This window comes from Brachyhypopomus gauderio, chromosome 14 (genome assembly GCF_052324685.1).
Source record: "Brachyhypopomus gauderio isolate BG-103 chromosome 14, BGAUD_0.2, whole genome shotgun sequence".
NCBI classification, from domain to species: domain Eukaryota; kingdom Metazoa; phylum Chordata; class Actinopteri; order Gymnotiformes; family Hypopomidae; genus Brachyhypopomus; species Brachyhypopomus gauderio.
The window spans coordinates 9,815,483-9,837,374 of NC_135224.1; the positions used below are offsets into that span (position 1 = coordinate 9,815,483).

Below are 21,892 nucleotides of genomic sequence, written 5' to 3' on the forward strand. Positions count from 1 at the left end.
AGTGACACATTCCTTATTATTGTCCGTATAGCTTGTCTCTGTGTCATTCTGCTTATACTGTATATTAAAAAACCAACATCCACTGAAGTCGAATCCATTTCTGGTGTTGCCCGCAGTCATTGCGGGAGATCTTTTGATGACGCTGCTGACGTATTATTGTAGATGATTTTAAAATGTAAATAAAAGTCTGTGATGGTCATTGTGCCAAAGCAATAAATATTTTAAAAAATAGCATTAAAAGCTTTAACAGAATAGCTTAGTCAGACATAGTTTAGGATACCATTTGCGGTAAGGGTATATGATAGCGCTGGAGACCACGGACGGATTACTGCAAGTTTCGCGCGAGCGCTAGACACGCGCACCACCCCTTGCATCATTATCATCATCATCTCGTGAAGTTGGTGTTAGTGCAACCAACTAACCGGCTCTCCAAACAATTCCTCATTAATGTAGTTCGAAACGAAGATTGGTGTCATTATGGAGTCAAAGAAACTAGACAGCATTTCTGCCCATGTGAACGCATCAAGTTCATCAAGTGGTAGGACGAAGGGCGCATGAACATTTTTTTTTTTTTGCATGGCTTGGATTTTTGTGTGAAGTTAAATGTGTTCCTGCCCGGCGCGCGCAGAATCCATCATTACATTTCTGATGTAGTAGTCATGTTTGTACTTTTGCCGTTGTCTAAAGTAAGAATATGGTGCATTTATCTTACCTTGTCTCGTTTAACAGCGACTGTAGCGTAGCCAGTAGCTACTGAATAGTCGCGTAGACGAGTTGCAAAGGAGGTTTAGTTTGTTTTAATTTGCGGAGAACCATTATACAAATTATTTTAGAGCTTTCGCAATATTGCCAGATGTTTTGATTCCGCTAGACACTCTCACACATTGACAGCTTGAGGTCTGCCACGTGCGGATGTGTTTGATTATTTACACGTTTAACAAGTTAATTGAAGCCGTGATGTTTAGCCTGAAGCCAAGTTTCCAACTTCAAAACTATATGTTGTCAGTTTTTTTTCTCTGCTTTACGCAGAATTATTTTATCAACCCCTTTGAACAATCTGACTCCAGTTCTCATTATGCGTTTAGGCCATTCCAGTACTACTGTCCTGATCTGAACATTTTAATCTTTAATGGCTGCGCCACACACAAAACCTGGCAGCAACGGCAAGTTTTGTTGATCTTTTTTAGAAGCATGAATTTAGTCAATTACACGAATAAATGCCGACTATTTACTTTTAAAAATCCTTTGATCTTTTTAATTATGTAGCCTACATGTGTTCAAAACTGATTGGTTATCCCATCCGTGTTTGTAACTGTACAATGCAGTATGCTTCTGCAGTATTTCAGGGGGGAAAATCCTGATACCCCGTACCCTTGTTTGGGTGGTGCAAATCTGGCTCCACCTAGTGGCTGGGTGGTTATTAGTAGGCCTTCGTATTTGCACACAGGTCAGGTCTACTGCTCCATTGTACACTGCCATTCTGTTCACTTGGTTTGTACTTCTTTTAAATGGATTATCATGCCAGCAGCAGTGCTTTGAAAAGTAGTCACATTCCTCATCACCCCTACGGAGGTAACTTTCTGCTTTGCAGTAACGGTAGCATGATAATTAAGGTCATAATTGCGTCCACATAAAGCTGATCCGTGTGACTATTTTGATATGTATTATTGTAGATAATAATGTTGCTGTTGAGTTCATTAGCCTCCATGTGAAATGATGAGGTCGGCAAGTTTAAAACGGGAGAAACAACTGTAGGATTCCTCGGCTGGGAATATTCCTTACGTTCAGCATTGGCTACATGCACCTCGTGATGAACAACCCATGTGCTGGGGTGGACTAGCCTCATTTAAGGGTGAGCAGTACCATTAAGATTAATGTTGGTAATTTTGTCTTCTTAGTTAAGGGATGGTGCATAAGTCTCGTTTTAGGGGTTGAACCTGCAAGAACTCTAATGTGTTTTGTTCTCCCTGTTGGACTGAGATCTTGCATCTGTAAATTTCACCACAGAGTTGGTTCTTCATTATTGAGTGTATCACCCACTAATAAAAAGAAGTTTCTAGAAGGCTTGGATGTTTCGCAGCTTATTTACAAAACACTTCTGTGATGTACGATATCTGCAGAGGTGCCTGGAGCATGTTTTCTTCATGGGATGTTGGAGGAGGTCTTGAGATGCAGTGGTGGCGGATGAGAATGTGAATGTAATATCGGTGTGGGCTGTGGAATTGGCCCGTTTCTTGCAGCAAAAAGAACTGCTCCTTTCATATTTGAGTATTTTTGATTGAAGTGTCTCTTTGATCTTAACACACGTCGATGCTGATTGGATCTCACTGAGATTAATTAAGAGCCGTTCTCTCAGACCACACAGAGCAGATTTTGGGACTCTTTGCAGAGGATGCTGGGTATTGTAATCCTATTGATTACCAATAATCAATTATTGTATTGATCCTCATGAAGGATAATCACTAACAGTGAAGCATGGGTTTTTTATATGGTACTGAACGCAACATATTAAACTGGATACAAAACAACTTGTTTTGGTTGAATGAACATAAACATTATTGTAGTTGGATTTCTAGAAGTTCCAGCTAAATGGTTTAATTAAGTCTGCTTTCTAAAAGGGATGTTTTTTTCATGTGTTCATCTGTGCTGATTGTAAATGGATTGCCTGTGACTGCCAAGAAAATGGGTAGTAGTCATACATTTCTAAGTTATATAAACTTAGGGTTGTGGAACAAAACTCAGGGTTGTTCTGGTGACCTTTAATCTGGACAGACTCATGTCCACATAACCTCACATGTGTTGAGCTGTGTAGTATCAAAGTCCTACAAGACAGTTGATTGAGACAGCGGTGTACATTTCTCTAGTCTTCTCTAGTCTACACAGCAGGTCTGTGTAATGCAGTGTTCAACTGATGGAAGTTCAAAGAAGAACAAGTTCTGCCTTAGGTCAGTGGCCACTTTGTGAATTCTAAGCTCAGCATATCGTGACTAATACAGCCTGCTAGTTTTGTTTGGGATACAGTTAGGAGGGAAAGTTTATAATCTAAAGCTCCAGCTATCTCCCTACATCCAGCACCATTTACAGTGACCCTACATATCCTTGTCTCATGCCCTTTGGATGGCGCTGTAGGTGCCCCAGTGTCTGTACTACCAGACTGACCAAACAGTCTCTACCCCAGAGCAATAACGCTCTTATAAAATTCGAAGATCATATTTTACTTGAGTATTTGAGTGCAGTTTTAATATTAACCATGTGAAGCTGCTACTTTACATGCATTGTTTAGTGTTCACTGAGCAAACTCTCACTGTAAAATCACAGACCAGTGTTTACTGAGCACACTTTTAAATAGTAGACCCACACACACTGAACACGTGACCACTGCTGTCTTCCTTTCACACACCCATCCAACTTTCACATTTTATGTTTAGATTTGTATTCAATGAGGTTTCATGTACTTTTTCCAAAACTGAGCGTGATTGTTTCAGCCAGAGGTGCCTGTGTCTGTTCCTGAAAGGGAAGACTCGTCTGATTCACCAGATCATTTGGTATCTGAGGAAGGTAAGTGCCCAAACTGTGCTAGACCAACCCTGATTCTTACAGGCTGACTGCACAGGATCGGTAAGAGTTGTAGATTTACAATCTGTGTCTCCAAACAAAACTAGCAATGTTGTATTTGTCACATTATGCTGTGCTTGGAAATTCTCCGAGCCCTTTTGTTCAGTAATGATACTGTAACGTAAAGTGTCCGTATGTGTGTATTATTAGTAGTACGACTTCAACGAGGAGCTATTCAAGCAATTCCAGAGGCTTTGCAAACCTTTACTCACAATTGTTCAGTTGTTTATGTCTGTCCAGGTTGATTTAAACTCCAGTTCAATTAGGGGTGAATTTCCATCAGCATGTCGGACAAGCCTCGAATAACATAAATGAACAAGCAGGCAATAAGAAATGGGCATGCTTTGCCCAAGAACCATGTTGCGTAGCGTGGGGTCAGTGATGCAGGCTGTCTCGCATCATTGTTTAGGCGGCCATAGCAGGCACGAGGCTTGTGAGGTCATTTTCAAATGTCCCGTTCAACAACTGTAGAATGTTCTAAAGCACCAAGGAGTGTTGGCAACGATTCGAGGAACCACATGCAGTTTTAGAAATTTCTCATAGTACTGTTCCACTCTTCCAAACAGATGTCTGTATGGTCATTCTGGAAGAGTTCATTTCATGTTGATTTTCTTAATGGTCGACTTTAGTTCAGTTTTGAGTAGATAATACCATAAAAGACCCTCATGGCTTCATGGAGGCTCGGTGTCATGGGGTCCAGCAGTAGGTCATTATGTTGATGTTGAGTGTGGATTGTAAGTGTAATGTCACAGAAAGTCTACCAAGACTTGTGGTGGGTTCACAGTTAGCTGAAACTACTGCATATTATTGGTCTTCAGCAGCCTGTTTGCACTTACTGTTTGTAATGTGTAAGGTATGTAATTGGTTTTTTGTATGAGTGGCATTACTATGAAAAGGGTTTTCTATATATACATTTCCTCCCAATTATAGGTTCTGCAAAACCATGTCAACTTTTGAAGTATAAACTGATTGGCCTAATCTTGTGCAAGTGAGTTTGATGAGTTGAAATCCATAATGTATGAATTAGTAACTCCTTTTGCATGTTACTCCTTTTGTATTAAGTAAGACCTAATTAAATTTTTTTTACTTGTAGGACTTGAGTATGACGGAGTCACAGAATATAGGGAATCGGATATTAAACATCTAATGAAGCATAATTAGCATATTAAGAGTAAGCTTTGGTGCAGAACTTTATTAGGCTGGACACGTGCTTGGAGGGTGACCAGGTTTTCTACTTAATGAAACAAGTAATAGTCTTTGCTTTCTTTCGTCATCATATATTTAAAATAAAATATTTACATCCGTGAACAAGCTTGTTTGTGCAGAGCAGCACCAGGGTGAACACTGGTTCATGTTGGTCAGTAATATCTGAGAGACGTTTGATGGAGTCTAGGAGAGGCCATTGCCTTTGGTGACTGAGTGTTTTCATGGCAGCCATGGTGTGCCTGGACGCACTGACCTTCGTCCTGAATCTGTCACCAAACAGGTGAGCGTCTGTTTCCGAATATGGAGCTGGCAACCCTGAATTTTGAATCAACGCTTCAGATGTCCACGCTGCATAACTTGGACGCGTGAGTGGATTATAAACTCCATGTCTGAATTATACGTACTTGTACCAGACTACAAAATGGGTACCAAACGAGACCAGCCGTGCAGAAGGGAAGTCATCTTTAGCAGGATCACTGAAGAACAGCTCGGTAAAGGCGTACGGAAGGTCACCTCCGGCACCCAAGCCAATGGTAAAACAAAGAGTCTCCACCAGTGGACCTGCTGACATCTGTGACCATTGCAGCCACACATGTTGCAGTAACTTTATGTACACTGGAGCAGCACAATAAACACCCAATCTGTCCATGCGCTCCATCTCTTGCCACACTTAAGAAGAAAACCTTTGCCACAGGCAACATCCCCCTATTGCCCCCCCCCCCCCCCCCCACCAGGTTTAGTTTTTGTTTCTACCGCCGGGAGCCAGGGCGGGCGGACATCTGCCAGGATGGCCTCGTGCCACGGGACCGGTGCCAGGCGAGACCGGTGGAGGGCCGGCGTCCGAGTCAGAAATAAACTAATGCGGAAGAATGCACAGAAGGTGCTTGTTTATGGCGGCACGCGTGCCAAGCAGGGAGCGGACAGGCCTTCGTGTTTAGGGTCCCCCGTCCGTCTTGTTTATGCTACGAGGGGGGGGGGGGGGGGGGGGGGGGGTGCAGTTTTAGTTTTACCTCGACACTTTGCCTTAGCCTTGCACACGAGACCTGCAAAACTGCTTTGCAACAATATATTGTTAAAAGCACTTTTTGCGTGTAAAAATAAGATCTAAAAATGTACATGGCCTTTCTTTCATTCTCTATTATGTCTTCTGTAACTACTTCTGTAAAGTATTGTGCAAGTTTACTTTCCTAGGCTTTAGTTTCTTAATGACTTCTATTTGACCCAGAACGAATGAGATACAGTTAATACAACGTAAGACCTGTTCACTTCCTAAATCTTCACTTGCTAAATAATGAGACTTTATTCTAGTCTTTCTGGTTGAACTCAAACCCAAAACACATGCAGTGGCAGCATCCAGACAGTGTTCTCCTCTCTATAGCACTCTTCTGAAGATGTTTATTAAGCCCTAAACAATTTAAGTTCAGCACCTCTGTGCTTTGCTATGGGCTTAACCTGTTCCAGTTACCAAGGCAGCGAATGATTAGCATTCATGCCTTCATAATGAATGCAGGGACAATCATCAGATCAAAGACGCGTTAGAGTCTCACAACTGACGCACAACAGCCCGGGCAGATCAAACAGCACTGCTGATGCAACTGCCTTGTCATCTGAATACATCAGAGCAGTAGTGTTGTTATTCGGTGGTTATATTGATCAAAAGATTAGTCTCACAAAGGTTCTAGGAACGTCACCGAGGCAAGATACTGAAGTGCTGGTACATTTGCAGTTTACACCCATGTAGTGCTTCATAATATAAGCAAAATACTTGTTATTGTATTACTACACGTGATAAGTATATTAAAAACATGCCACAGAATCCTATATATAAAGTATATATTAACGATGAGCAATTGCAATTGCAAAGTTATTTTGTTTTAAAAAAAATGCTGTAACAATGGAAACATGTATAGAACACACATGTGAAATCTCAAAAGAATCTCTGCACACTCAATAAAATATTGTGCGATCTGTTTAGAGAAAAGTCCTTCTGCATACTGTGTCCTGCAACATCACGATTTCAGAACCCGACACTGAAACAGCACTTAGAACCCACTGTGCCTCCCCGTGATCATGGTGAAGAAGACGACAATCACCTTTCTCTGCTCCTGTAAATCAGTTCATCTCCCACGGGGGGAGTGGGAGGCAGCTTAGACGCTCGGAAATGTGTAAGCAGGTGGTTCGTAAGAGCCAGTGACCCCCCCCCCCCCCCCACCCAAGTCCACGACTTGGTTTCATAACTTGGAGAAATTCTCATTTGTTTCTTTGCATTTGTTTTCATCAGACCTAAGGCCCACAGCCTGGGTGGAACACTGGGTTGTGTTCTGCACGGAAGTGCACAGCTAGATGAAGGGGTGGGTTTTGAAAATGTACAGAAGGTCGACGCATGGCATCCTTTATCAGGATGGTCAATCTGAGGCCTCTGAACAACAGACTGTCTGTTTTCTTGGTCTTAAGAATAACATTACTGTGAGACTAACCATAACGATTACAAAAACATCAACAGTTCAGCATGATAATATGTATTCATAATGTTGACAGAAATCGTTCCCCATGTACATGAGGTTTACTCACGGTGAACAATTTTTAAACGGTAAACGGTGATTTTGTTATGAATTACCTAGAATGATTTTAATGAGAGGGATCTTTTGCATTATAAATAAGCTATGGCTTACTTGGCATGAACCTGAGATCTAGGAATATGTGTCTTTGGGTCAGTGACATGTATTAATGTAGGACAGTGGTCGTGATTGATGGTATGAGTGGTTTGAACGTGTAAGTTGTGGAATGTCAGTGTTGTGTAGCTCAGAGCAGGACAGTAATGCCGTACGATTACTTCTATAATACGATATATATATATATATACGATTACTATATAACTGAAATAAACAGCACAGATCTCAGCTGTATACTGTCACCTGTGTACTTTGTGAAAGAAGACGCATGTTGGTTTTTTCTGGTGCTTACAGTAAGTAGTTGGGTTTTTGCATCAGGCTAGAGGCTAGAAGCTTAATGTGGCAGAATCTTAACCCCATACCCCTTCTGTTGCCCTGGGGAACCACCTTACTAGGTTAAGCCCTGTAATGTCATGGGGGTTATTTCGCTTGTCTTCTTGCTTTTAACAGTCTATAGTATTCCCCCACCATTAACATTTCCTCAGGCACCATTTCCTTGGCCACAGTTAGTATCGCATTCGCTTCTACTGTGTGACTTTTTCTTTTAAGACTTAAGATAAAAAAAAATATATGACCTCGAATTGATTCATCACGCAATGGAGCAGAAACTCGACCGCAGTATAACTTTATGATCTTCCTCTGTAACGGTGTGCAAGACTGACATCTAGTGGTTGAAGTTAGATTTAGACGCCTGCCAGCAAACCTTCACTAATGAAGTCACAGCTACTGTACTATGGTTCTAAACTTTAGTGAATATATCTTTCCCACAGCCTGAAAACAGCTGCTTTGCAAACGGAGTGCGTACTACGTTATGTATTAAAGACATGATGTACATATTCTACCTCAGTAGACGGTGAGAAATCCCTCCAAAAATAGGGCCGATTCCGCCAGTGCAGCTTTTGAGTGGGTGACGTTACACAGGCGTATTTGGGGGGAGGCTACATGAGCCAAGCTGAGCGTGTCGCTGGATGTTGTAGCAGGCTGACCGCAGAAGTGCTGCCTGTTATCTCCTGTTACTGGGCACATTAGCTGAATAATTAATGAAGACATTCCCTCCAATCGGCTGATTGTCCCCCTCGGGGAGGAAAAGAGTACGACAAGTGTGTGTGTGTGTGTGTGTGTGTGTGTGTGTGTGTGTGTGTGTGTGTGTGTGTGTGTGTGTGTGTGTGTGTGTGTGTGTGTGTGAGAGTGCAACACAGACACAGAAGGAGAGATAAAGAGAGGGAGATGAGCCACCTTATTGATTCCTATTGAGATATTCTGGTATTTAACAAAATGACCAATGAAGGAGCATGATACTCTTGTAACATGCACAACATGACTGTGTACATGGCCATATCCATTACTGTGCAGACATCCGGCTGATACAATGCACACGGTTGTATCTTAAGACAGGAATGTTCCCTAAGCCAAACACTACTGCTGCAATAATACATACATCACTGCAGTTGGCTTGCTGGCATTTTACAAAAACATGAACTTGGATATCATAGTAATTATTACATTTCAATCAATCAATTAAATTTGTGACAGTTGTCACAAAGCAGCTGTCCGAGTCTAAGCCTCCAGTGAGCCAGCCTCTAGTGGCAAGGAAAAACTCCCTAAGAGCATGAAGAAGAAACCTTGAGAGGAACCACCATAAACCATTTCCTGCTTTAGAAGAGGAAAGCTTTGTTAAAGGGGACTGTTTACCTCTCTACAGGACACTATAGATAATAGAATGTGTTGAAGTCAGACACAGACGGAATGTAAATCTAAACTACTCTGGGACCACTATCACCTTATATGACGCTACCTGAGGTCAAAATAATGGTGTCAGAATGGGATTGTGAGATACATAAGTTTGACAGCTCAGGCCCCGTCTCACATACTTCATAGGTTTAGCACAGTTGTCTTTCCCACGTCCACAGCGTAACATCCTTCGCTCAGTGTCCACTGCGAGCACAGCCGCGGGATTGGTGCCATGTCTTGCGCCGTTAGCCAAAGATACTTTAGGGCCGATTCTAATCCGTCACGCTCTCCTGCGCCTCCTTCCTCCCCTCGGCGGTCGGTAGAGCGGAGCCCACACAAGGTCGTGGGGTTAATGGCGGAGCCCGGGGGTCAGCCCCAGCCAACTGTGCTCCGCCCGGCCCCGCTGAGCCTCAGTACAGCAGTGCCCAGCACGAAACCGCCGCTCTTCCCACTGCAACGATGTGAGGTCAGCGGACCTGATGGGCAAGACGGGCCCACTCCCACCTATTCACACCCGTGTCCTGAGACTTTGAAATGTAGGACAGGTCTCGGGAACAGTTTTATGTTGTGTTTATCCACTATTCACCTACTCCAATAAAACAAAAACAAACAAACAAACAAAACCATTTATTAATAATAAAAAGCAGAGGTGTGCAATTGGAGACCAATATCCTATGTGCAGCATCACAGAAGAGACCTTCATTGGTCGTTTTCTGACCACGAGAACACTGTTTGCTGGGGATTTTTGGGATGGTTGACCAGTCTCAACCCAGCAGGGACACGCAATCCTCCGCATTTAACCCATCACACTCATACACACTAGGGGCCTGTGAGTACTGCTCATCGAGGCCTATGTGGCAGTCGAAACCGGGACCCTCCGATCACGTGGCTAAATGATCCACTACTACGTCGTGACTGGTGGAGTGAAAATGGTTCGACATTCAAATAATTGGTTTCAGACTGTCGCATTGTGACTGTGTTTGTGAGAGCACGTCTTTGTGACGTCTGTGTTAGACGATTAAGGCGAAGCTGCGTTCTCATTTAGACTGTTCATTAGCAACGCACTTTTGCCAGTAGTTCAGTTGTTTAGATGGATAGTTAATGTATTTGGACAACGGTATATTTCGAAGGGATTGCTGTCTTCAGAAGCAGGTTTCTCTGGCTGTGTGTGTGTGTGTGCGTGCTGAAGTGTTGGTCGTATTGAGTGCTCGAAAGGAGGATTCTGTTTAACAGGAGATCGATAGCGTCTTCTAATGAAAGAGGTGTACAGTTTTACCACAGGATTCACTCTGTCTCTCTTTAAGCAACAATGTTCTTGGCAGTGCTGGTTGTGGTTTAAGGTTCTTACATGGGCTTAGCTTTCACTCTCTTAATGTTTATTCAGCAGTGTTTATTGCTGAATATAGCATATGACAAGTAAAGTTTAATTTTGCATCCGTACTATCTAAATGTATCTAGTCGCACAATACAATGCAGGGTCACAATTTAAGGCCCAGTTGTTTTGCTTTTCCTTTATTAAGGTCATTTTGTTGCATGCTGTACACGATTTCTGTTAGAAACAAATGCTGTATTTCCCTTTTATACAGACTAGTGGCCTGGGTATTAAAGGACCATTATAGTAAGGGTCATGTGTGTGTTTGTTTTACGGCTAAGCGTAGACGTGTCACGGTGCCGTCCCTCCGCTGACCGTGGACAGGCGTTTGAATGAACGCTTTTGTTTGAGACTCATGTTTGCCTCCTTTTAGTTTTGCCTGACGTTCTTCGCCAATGACGGGATAAAAGGTGGTCTGAATTCCAGTTACAGGGAATAATCTTTACTTACTAGTCAAACGAAGTGATTTGTTGAATATAGCTCCAGCCTCCGTAAAATGGAAGCGCACATATTGCGGTGATACTGCCATCTGAAAATAGCGACTCGCCCTGAGGGCTCCTTTGGCTAGGATGAAACTCTTTTCTTTTATCATCAGGAAACTATTTCTACACACTGTAGCATTTGGGCAGGCTTCAGAGTAAGTCAGCAGAAGGAAAAACACTGTGTTCGTGTTATTTTGAGAAGTGTTTCATTTGCAGTCTCTTGGCCACTATTGTCAGGGTCAAATTTAACAGGCTGAGTAATTCTGTTGGGTGTAGAGGGTGGGCGGGGGTTTACTGTTGCTAATTATGGCAGCTGAGACAGTAGGGGAGTCTGGCTGAGCCCGTGTGTGTGTGTGTGTGTGTGTGTGTGTATTATGTATGGTGTTCAAATGTAGGCAGCTGGAACTTATGCATGTGTTAGGCAGGGAGGTAAACATCCATCTATCCATCTGTGTTGACATGCATACGGTATGTTCACGATGATAGACCCACATGAGCACTGACCTGTAAGACCACGAGTGGACCACTATACTTCCTCACTAGGTGAGTGGAAAAAGTCGTATTGTTCGCATTGAGCACACACTAACAATGATGTGCTACCCAGACATTTCTGAGTCCATTGGTCGCTGGTGCGGTCACACGGTTTCGCTCCCATCTCCCCACCTCCCCTCCATCTCCCCTCCTCCACCTCCCTTTCCGGCAGTCTTGTTTCACAAGCTTGGAGGAAAGGGAGAACCGTCAGTTAAGTGAAACCCGAGCACCGCATGTCAGTCAACGGGAGAAGATAAAGCCGTTCTCCTTGTCCTGCAAGGTAAGGGCATGGGCTGGGCTGGATTAACTGGACATGCAGCGTTTGTTGATGGAACTGTTGGATTTAGAATACATGTGCAGAGGGTAACGCGGGGCGAGACGACAGATGCTTTGACAGGTACTTGGCGTAATTATGTGCAAACAGAGGGCTTTGCAAGGATCCGATCACACTTTTGGATCATCAAATAACCATAAATATTTATTGTTGTGTCTTCCGTATGCATTATTTCAAAATTGCCTGGAGCAGGCCAGACCTCCTCTTTGCCTCAAACTGTGCATGTTTACATTTCTTTTATTAGTGTTTGTTAACTCTAACAAACTGTTAAGCATTTTAATAATTTACAGACATTTATGCAAGTGAATATACCTTTTTGGTCCTTTCATAGAGCCAAGGGCAAACATTCCACATCCAATGATTCCACATCCAAAAGTCACATTCATACTTTTAGTTGATTTAGCTAAATATATACACACACACACACACACATTACACATTTTTTATATATGTGTGCTTTTATAATGTGTGTAATCTAATCTAACCTAATATGTGATTGCACTAATGATTTTCAAAAGGACTAAACCAAACACAAGTTTTTATCCTGATCTCAGTTTGAACATGACCATGTCCACACCAACCAAGAGGATTCGGTGGAGGGAAGACCTGTGCCACTCCCCCAGGAACTATGGCCTCTCCAGGAAAGTGCTGCTCAACTGCTGTGTGGTGAGAAGCATCATGTCCTGGGCACTGTCTGACAAGAAAGGTAAATACCCTTCAGCGTAGTCGAGATAGTCACCGTACCCACTGTTGAAGGTGAGTGGAAGGACAACTGGAGGTCAACTGGAGATTTTATCACATTTGACAGATGCTCTTAGTCAGAGCAGCATGGAAATTCCATGTCGGTATGACTGTGTGTCTGCTCCCTCGGGGAATCGAACCCATGACTTTGGTGTGGTACCTTGATCTGCACGCTCGACCAGGTTGGCTAGAGGTGCATAATGGAAACGGCCTTCATTCTTGGTTCTGCAGGACTCGTAAACCACTGCGATCCAGGATCGGCTTGGCCACTGTGATGGCGCAAAGTCTCCAGTGAGATTTCAGTGACTTATTTCTTGGACGGAGTTGCTTGCTTTTAATATCACAACTCATTTCAATTTACCCTAACATTTTTTTTTAAACCATTGCAATTGCTTTTTGCAAGGATAACCGCTGTTAATTCTTACTGGTTTGTTGTGCTTTTACCTTCCCGCACCAACAACTTTTTCTACAACAGACTAGTTTAACATTTCCCTCAAGTGACATGTTTTGTCTTGTGGAGTCCCTTAAGGTTTGCTCCTGCAGTTAGGACTGTTTAATCAGTATATGTTCCCATTAGCCAGGATCATTAATAAAAACACCTTTTTCATCAGTATGCTAACGATACACAACTGAATATGTCCCTAGCTTCTAATCCATGAAGATCTACAAGCTCCCTCTTTGATTGTGTAGAGCACATTTAAATCCGCAGGGTTCTGCAGCTTAACTTAGATAAAAGTGATGGGACTTGTTGGGAAAAGCAAACTGACATGGAATCCTGGCACCTTTTGTGTTCACATCCATGAAGGCTAAAAACTGTAAAAAAAAAAAAAAAAGAGCTGTATTGCTGTGGCAAGACGTTTGACACCTACAAGAACGAGTGATCATCGTTTAAGTTCTGAGATGGCTAAACTCGACACCTGTGTATCATTTAAGATACCCTTAATGACCTTTCAAATCCCCCAGTCTCTTGTCCCATGTACTTTAGTGAACTGGTTCTCTGAGCTCTCAGATCTATCAACAGACGTATGCTGGTTACACTCACTACTAGTAAAGAGTGGTACGATGGTCCCTTGGCCCTAAGCTTTGGGACCCCCTATCTGGGGACCTCAGGCAGTCAGCGTGTCATTAATATTTTACATCACTCCTTCATGTCTTCATCCCTCCATTTTCTCATGTGTTTTATTCTTGGTTTCAGTCTTTCTTTTGTTGTATTTTCATTCTGCTGTATCTTTCTGCAATGCACTGTGTAAATATTGTTTCACCAAGTGCTATATAAATAAAGGTCACTCTCTCTTTATTCTGCTCAATCCCTCACTAATGTGTCATTTGACATTGACCTACTGTAGACCGATGAGCTCAGAGACTAAAATACTCGAGTGCTGTTTATCTTTCTATGTGATATCTGGGAATCCCTAATGGGTATTGTTTTATAACTATGTACACATAGGCCAGTGCAGGGGCATATGCATGTGTTCTATTTACATTTGTTAATGATTTAATAGGAATTCAGCTACATATGTACTGGGCTGTCCTTAGACCTCTTTCTTCAGATTCCAAATGAAGGCAGGTTATAGCTGCTATAGATTTGAATGATCTATAAACCGAGGCACCAGATGCAGATGTGAAATTGATCTTTTTAGTGGCTCTTTAGTACTGGCTGGATTTATGTTGCATTCAGTCGAGCAAATGATCCTGGCATATGTAAAATGACAGCTGTAATAAAGCATATTATGGAAGTGGGTTGGACTTTGGCGGATACTAGTTGTAAATTTAGCATTTCCCATTAGTTAAATGAGATTGATACAGGTGTGGAGCATTAGCCTAGTTTTAGTTTTCTGAAAATGTTCTCTACATATTCCATTTGCATTTATTGAGTAGAGCCTGGAGATTAAAATCATTTGAACTGTAATACTGTAATTAATCTATCTACACTGACATATAAGCCCCTTGTTAAACATTTTATGCTAGGTTTTATTTATGACTGCTGTGTTTATTATTTTGGAATCATAAATCATTATTGTCATTACACCCACATTAAACTTTAGTCTTTACTTTGATCTGCATGGGTGTGTGAGAATGAGGGGAAAAAGGAAAGGGAAAATCTGTGTGTGCATACATAATTATCCTAGCCTCTCCTCGGTCTATTATTATCCAAGGCTCTTCTGTATCTAATCACGTTTTGTTGGGGGCACAGCTGGGTCCTCCTCCGTGTCAGGTGCCATTGTCAGCAGTCAGCCCCGGGCCTGAACGTGCTGCTTGTGCTGTTGCCATATTGGCCTGTCACCATGCAGAACGATCCCCTGCTGTGCAAGGTGTTTGTTTCGAGGGAAGAGAGGATAAACCAAACCCCATACAAGTTGGTTGGTCTGAATCGATGCAGATTGGAGGTCAAGGAAGACATAACCACTGCAACATGGTCCTCAGCCCTAGGTTTATTTTTGATAGGGTTCCTTCTGTACGTGCACTTGGAATGGTGCTGGTTTGTTTACATGGCTTCATCCGAGACTAAGTCTGGGAGTTAAGATGATTATGCTGATTCTGCAATGCATTATGGTACATCTTTATAAAATGGAGTTTTTTTTCTTCTTCTCCATAGTAGCTAACATGCGTTTCAAATATCTCCATGGTGCTGGTTAATCCTTTGTATTTATTCAAATTATGCTTGTCAGAAGGTACCTTAGTACAGTTATATGTTGCATATAATACACTCACCGGCCACTTTATTAGGTACACCTGTCCGACTGCTCATTAACGCAAATGTCGAATCTGCCAATCACATGGCAGCAACTCAATGCATTTAGGCATGTAAACATGGCCAAGACGATCTACTGCAGTTCAAATTGAGCATCAGAATGGGGAAGAAAGATGAAATAAGTGACTGAATATGGCATGGTTGTTGGTGTCAGACGACCTGGTCTGAGTATTTCAGAAACTGCTGACCTACTGGGATTTTCACGCACAACCATCTCTAGGGTTTAGAGAGAATGGTCCGAAAAAAAGAAAATATCCAGTGAGCGGCAGTCCTGTGGGTGCAAATGCCTTGTTGATGCCACAGGTCAGAGGAGAATGGCTAGACTGGTTCGAGCTGATGGAACGGCAACTGTAACTCAAATAACCAGTTGTTACAACCGAGGCATGCAGAAGAGTGTAGTGACCCCAGCTGAAGAATGGTCAAACTCGAAAACTGATGATTAGTCAGATTTATTCTTTGTCATGAATTCACAGAAAGAGCTAGTTAAAACGGATTACAATTACTGTACAGAACAATACAAACCATAAGAGCATGTTCAGTGTAAAACAATCAAGATCACAATCTGTATAATATAGCCTTAAGTGCTCAGACCAAACAGACAACAAAAAAAAAAGGAAATAAGCTTCTGGCAATTAAGCGCCTTCAACTCGGTCAACCATATAAATCAGGGCCTGAAATTCATTTTTCAAAATGAGTGGGAATTCCCCCCTTAAATGTGTCACATAAGGGGGATTTCTACATTTTGGGGGGGATACTTCTGGTGAACCTAAATACAGGTCTTGCTGTGCTTCAACAAGATATATTATATATATTATATATATATATCCTCTCCTTGGTCTTTCTTTTCAAAAAAAAAAAAAAAAAAAAAAAAACATTCCGACTGCTCTCTTGGAGGGCCAAGCTCTGAAATTAGCATACATTGGTTAGGCTTGTTATAACTTAATTTTACGTCTGTTTTGTGTGCTGAAATGTGTCATCACATCACAATCAGCTGACTGGGCATCAGGCAGCATTTTATACATTGCAGTAATCCAGGGTTGCCAACTCTCGCATTTGACACACGCATTTGACTGTCTTCACACGCACAAACGTCATACATCCGATTTCTCACGCTGAAAAAATCTAGTTGTTTTTATCTCTGATCTACATCTATGATTCAATGAGTTACTAGTTCGCTCTGGCGCCACTAGTTTGCTTATATCGCTCTGATATAATACTTAATGTGTCCATTTTACACCCCCCCCCCCCCCCCCCCCCAACAATTTACACACGCACACCCCACCCCCGGCCAATATTTTACACACACAGAGCCACCCCCCTCCCTCCCCCCCTCCTAAAATCAAATCTCACTCAAAGTGATAAAGTTGGCAACCCTGGTAATCTGTTTTTTTGCACTTCTCCTCCGTTATTGACCACCTCTTTCAGATCAGCCTCGCGCTTTCTTTTCAGTGCTGCTGTATGAGAGACACTAGCCGAGTGGCGACTTCAAGTCGATGTTTTGTAGCATCGGCTGGTAAAAGGCACAGCACCGTACATTTTACAAATCGAGCAGCTCATTTCACCGCTATTAAGTTTGAGCCAAGGATATATTCCTTGCCAGTTGGACTGAAACATATCTTTGGACTGCTGCTTTAGTTTACTACCTTCACCTGTGTGTGAATCCTGAGGATTAGTTTGGTCAACGTCGCCGCCGCTGCGGTGCTAGGAAGAGTGAGAGCGCTGAGTGCAGCGTACAGTACGGAAGTCGGTCTGTCCGACTATCTGTCCGTCTCACAATACAAACCGAGCTATTGTTTTGCTGAACGTTTTCGCTGTAATTGTGTGCGGGAGTTTCCCGCATTATTATGGCAAAAATTGCGGGAATCCAAGAAAGTGCGCAATTCCCGCAATCCCGCACTGAAATTCAGGCCCTGTAAATTATTTACCTTGTTCGCCATTCAGCTAGGTGCTAATTTTCCTTTATGAAAGTCCTAACCACTTTTCTTTCTTGATGTCATTTAGCCTTCTTTTCGTGGGCAGTGACATAAATGCGCTGCGCAGCGTCGCGAGTGGGCGGCGCAGCAGCAAGCACCAAAATAAGTCTTTTCTTTTTGCATTAATAAGCAACAACAAAAATACCAAACAGCTGAGTCCCAAACCCACAAAAAACAAACAACTGAATGTCAGATCCTTTACAAAGAGCATCTCTGAACGCACAACACTTCGAACCTTGAGGCGGATGGACAGAAGACCACACTGGGTGCCACTCCTGTCAGCTAAGAACAGGAAACTGAGGCTACAATTTGCACAGGCTCACGAAAACTGGACAATAGAAGATTGGAAAAACAGCTTCCACTGTCACCAGATCTCAATCCAATAGAGCACCTTTGGGATGTGGTGGAACGGGAGATTCGCATCATGGATGTGCAGCCAACAAATCTGCAGCACCTGTGTGATACTATCATGTCAATATGGACAAGACTCTGAGGAATGTTTCCAGTACCTTGTTGAATCTATGCCACGAAGGATTAAGGCAGTTCTGAAGGCAAAAGGGGGTCCAACCTGGTACTATCAAGGTGTACCTCATAAAGTGGCCGGTGAGTGTATATTGTGTAACTGCTGTTCTTGGTGTTAGTCATTGGATTTTGCTGCAGTAACATCTGACTTCATTCTCTTCAGTATCATTCCTTCCAAAACATCAGTATTGAAAGTCAGTTACAGTATGGTCACGAGCTCTGGGTAGTGACCAAAAGAATGAGATGGCGAATGCAAGCGGCTGAAATGAGTTTTTTCCCCAGAGTGTGCGGGCTCTCCCTTAGAGATAGGTACGGAGCACGGTCATTCGGTAGATACTCTGAGTAGAGTCACTGTAGAGTGGAGTCCACGTAGAGAGGAGCCAGTTGAGGTGATTCAGGCAACTGGTCCGGAAGCCACTTGGGCGCCTGGGGAGTTCTGGGCAAGTCCAACTGGTAGGAGATCCCGGGGAAGACCCAGGACACGCTGGAGATATATATATATATATATATATATATATATATATATATATATATATATCCCCCCCCCCGAAGAGCTAGAAGAGGTGGCTGGGGAGAGGGAAAGCTGGGCCTCTTTGCTTAGGCTACTGCCCCCGCGACCTGGATAAGCGGATGAGTGGATGAAAGTATGGATGGATGGTTACAGTATTGAAAATGAGTTGCAGCATTTTCAGGAATTACTGGCACCTTTGTTATTTTAACACACACACCTACTGACAAGTATTGGCAACCATGCTTGTAGGACTTTGTCCTATTTTCTTGGGAGAGGGTTCACATAGTTGTCTTCTCTAATGCTGTAGGTTTTCAGTGGGCTATGGGGGGAGGGGTGACTAGGATTCAACGGTGGTCTTCCTAAAGTGAGTGAGTTATCTGTGTGAGGATTTGGAGGTATGCTTTCTTTTTTTGCCCTGTTGGCAGAGATATATAGATGTTGATATAAAAGCTATTGGTAATTAACAAAGGCACTTTCTGGTTTATAAGGGTGAACGCTGTGGTCAGATTTTATTAGTGTATTGTCTAACCCAACTCCGCCATTGCCAGTCCCAAGCCCGGATGAGAAAGGAGGAGGTTTGGGCGTCGGGTTAGCAACCCGTCCTTGTAAAACCCTTACCGCTACGGAAACGACAAACGAAAATAAAAACTAAACAACGCGGCGGAAATTTTACTTCAAGAAGGATGACGGCGTTGGAAGAAACCGGCAACGGTGTCCAATGCCTGATGGAAGCATTGTTCTCCGCCAAAGCCATTACAAGAATCGGGACATGGAACGTTCGCACATTATAACAGAGCGGACGGCTGGCGCAACTCATAATGGAAATTAACGACTATCGGCTCGATATCCTTGGGATCAACGAAGACAGATGGACAGAAAGCGGCCGAATTATCAGCGATGGTAAGACTATCCTGTACTCATGCCATGAAGATCGGCACGAACGTGGTGTTGAGCTTGTTTTGAGCAAAGAAGCCACGAAAGCCCTCATCGGTTGACAACCCGTTAATGGCCGGATTATCATGGCCCGTTTCGGATTTGGACACGCCAAGACGACCGTTGTGCAAGTGTATGCACCGACGGAGAGTACCGAAGATGCCTCCAAGAAAGAATTCTATAATCAGCTCCAAGATGTCTTCAATGATATCCCAAACTATGATTTGAGGATTCTCATCGGAGACTTCAATGCCCAGCTGGGTGGGGACCGAGTGGGGTTGGAGATGGTGATAGGAGTATACGCATCCTCGACACGCCTCAGCAATAACGGCGAGTGACTGCTGTCGTTTTGCAAGCATAACGGGCTGTGCATTGGGAATACATATTTCCAGCACCGCGAGATCCACAAGAAGACATGGCGATCACCCGATGGGCGGGCATTCAACGAAATTGATTTTGTGTGCATCAGCAAAGTTGAGGTCGGCATTACGCGACGCGAGGGCCTACTGAAAGGCAGACGTTGGATCTGTCCATTATCTAGTCAGAGCTGAGATCAAGCTCAAGCTCTAAAATCAAAGCCTGCACCAAAGAGACCGTTCGCACTTGAGAAACTCAAGGACCTAACCGCCACCAATGCCTTCACTTTAGAACTGCAAAATCGCTTTGCCCTCCTTGGAGAAATGGAGGATGTGGAGCACCTTTGGGCTGGCATCAGGGATGCCATTATGGAGTCTGCCCAAAACACCATCGGAAGACGCAGAGGAAAGAGAAGTGAACAGTGGATCAGGGCAAGATCATGGGAGCTGATCGACGAAAGGAAAATTGCCAAGCTCAAACGAGACCAGGCCAAAGCTGAGCAAACCAGAGAACAAGAGAGCTGACGATACGCTGAGCTGGATCCGCTAGTGAAGAAAAGCTGTCGGAAGGACAAGGAAGAATGTCTGGGAAGGAAAGGTGCCGAAGCAAATGAAGCAGCCAATCGGAACGACTCTAAGACCTTGTACCGAATTGTGAATGAACTCACTGGAGCAAGGTCTAATGCAAACGTCCCAGTCAAGGACAAGAACGGGAAACTTGATAGCCCAAGAAGAGCAAAATAAAAGGTGGGTTGAGCATTTCCATGAAATCACCATTGAGGAAGTGAAGATTGTGATCAAGAGTCTAAAGAACAATAAGGCGGCTGGCCTGGATGAAATACCAGTGGAACTTCTGAAACACGACAGCCACGCTATGGCAGAAGAAATAACAACTCTGTTCAACAAATGCTGGCGAAGCGGCATGGTGCAGGAGGACTGGCGGAAAGGCGCCATAGTCAAGATACCAAAGAAGGGCAATATCTCAGAGTGCACCAACTGGAGGGGTATCACCCTCCTCTTCGTGCCTGGCAAGGCATTCTGCATTGTCCTTCTTCAACGATTGAAGAACGCCCTCGACCAACGGCTGCAGGAAGAACAAACCTGATTCAGAAGTGGCCGATCGTGCAGAGAGCAGATTTTCACCATAAGAAACATCACTGAGCAGTGTGTCGAGTACCTGCAACAACTCTCCGTCAATTTTGTTGACTTCAAGAAGGCCTTCGACCGCATCCATCGTGACTCTCGTTGGCAGATCCTGGGCTTGTACGGTGTCCCAGCCAACTTCATCAAGATTTTCAAGGACTTGTACTTGCGATCGAGCTGTTGCGTTAAGACCGGAAGCAGCCATACTGACTTCTTTGAGATCACCACGGGCGTCAGGCAGGGCTGCATCCTGTCTCCGTTGCTCTTCCTTATTGTCCTCGACTATGTCATGAGGCGAACTGGTGCCGGCTTTGGAGCCGGCATCCACTGGACCGACCACAACCACCTTGCAGACCTTGATTTTGCCGATGATATAGCCCTGCTCGAGGAAGGAGAGCTGCAGTTACAGCTCGCAACGACCAATCTGGGAGGAGAAGCCGGCAAAGTTGGCCTGAGGATCAGCGCTGAGAAGTCAAAGGTCATGTTCGTCTGCTCCACGGACCCACGACAGGGGATTTATGTAGGGACGCAACGGTTGAAAGAAGTGGAGACATTCACCTACGTCGGTAGTGTGATTTCCCTTGATGGCGATACGGAGGTGGACGTCAAGTACCGCATAGGGAAGGCGGCTGCGGTATTTCGGAGGATGAATAAGATCTGGTCCTCCCTGATCATCTCCCTTAAGATCAAGCTCCGCTTGTTTAATTCAATAGTTATCCCAACCGCCATCTACGCCAGCGAGACCTGGAAGGCGTCCGCCAGCATTAACAACAAGCTGGACGTTTTCCAGCAACTGTGCCTTCGTCGGATTCTAAAGATCCATTACACCGACCACATCACCAACAAAGAGGTTCTGAGAAGGAGTGGCTCGTCCAAACTTCACATCATAGTCGCATGTCGAAGACTCCGACTGGCCGGTCATGTCCTTCGCATGGACGACTCAAGAATTCCGAAGACGGCAATGCGCTGGCAGCCCCCAGGCGCCAAAAGACCTTGAGGACGCCACCGCAATACCTGG

At 43.8% G+C, this 21,892-nt stretch overlaps 1 protein-coding gene across 4 annotated transcripts in view; it reads left to right on the forward strand.

Annotated features, from left to right (window-relative positions):
* The first annotated feature begins 325 nt into the window (after positions 1-325).
* Positions 326-21,892, forward strand: part of kcnip4a (potassium voltage-gated channel interacting protein 4a) — a 134,207-nt gene continuing 112,640 nt past the window's right edge. The window contains exons 1-3 of one of the 4 annotated variants that reach the window (XM_076972783.1): positions 11,376-11,621; positions 11,782-11,889; positions 12,498-12,649. In XM_076972783.1, the coding sequence (XP_076828898.1) occupies positions 12,505-12,649 (145 nt within the window). In that variant the 5' untranslated portion in view covers positions 11,376-11,621; positions 11,782-11,889; positions 12,498-12,504. Of the gene's footprint in view, positions 539-11,375; positions 11,622-11,781; positions 12,007-12,497; positions 12,650-21,892 lie in introns of those variants that run through there. The other 3 variants (XM_076972781.1, XM_076972782.1, XM_076972787.1) reach the window with 3 other exon arrangements.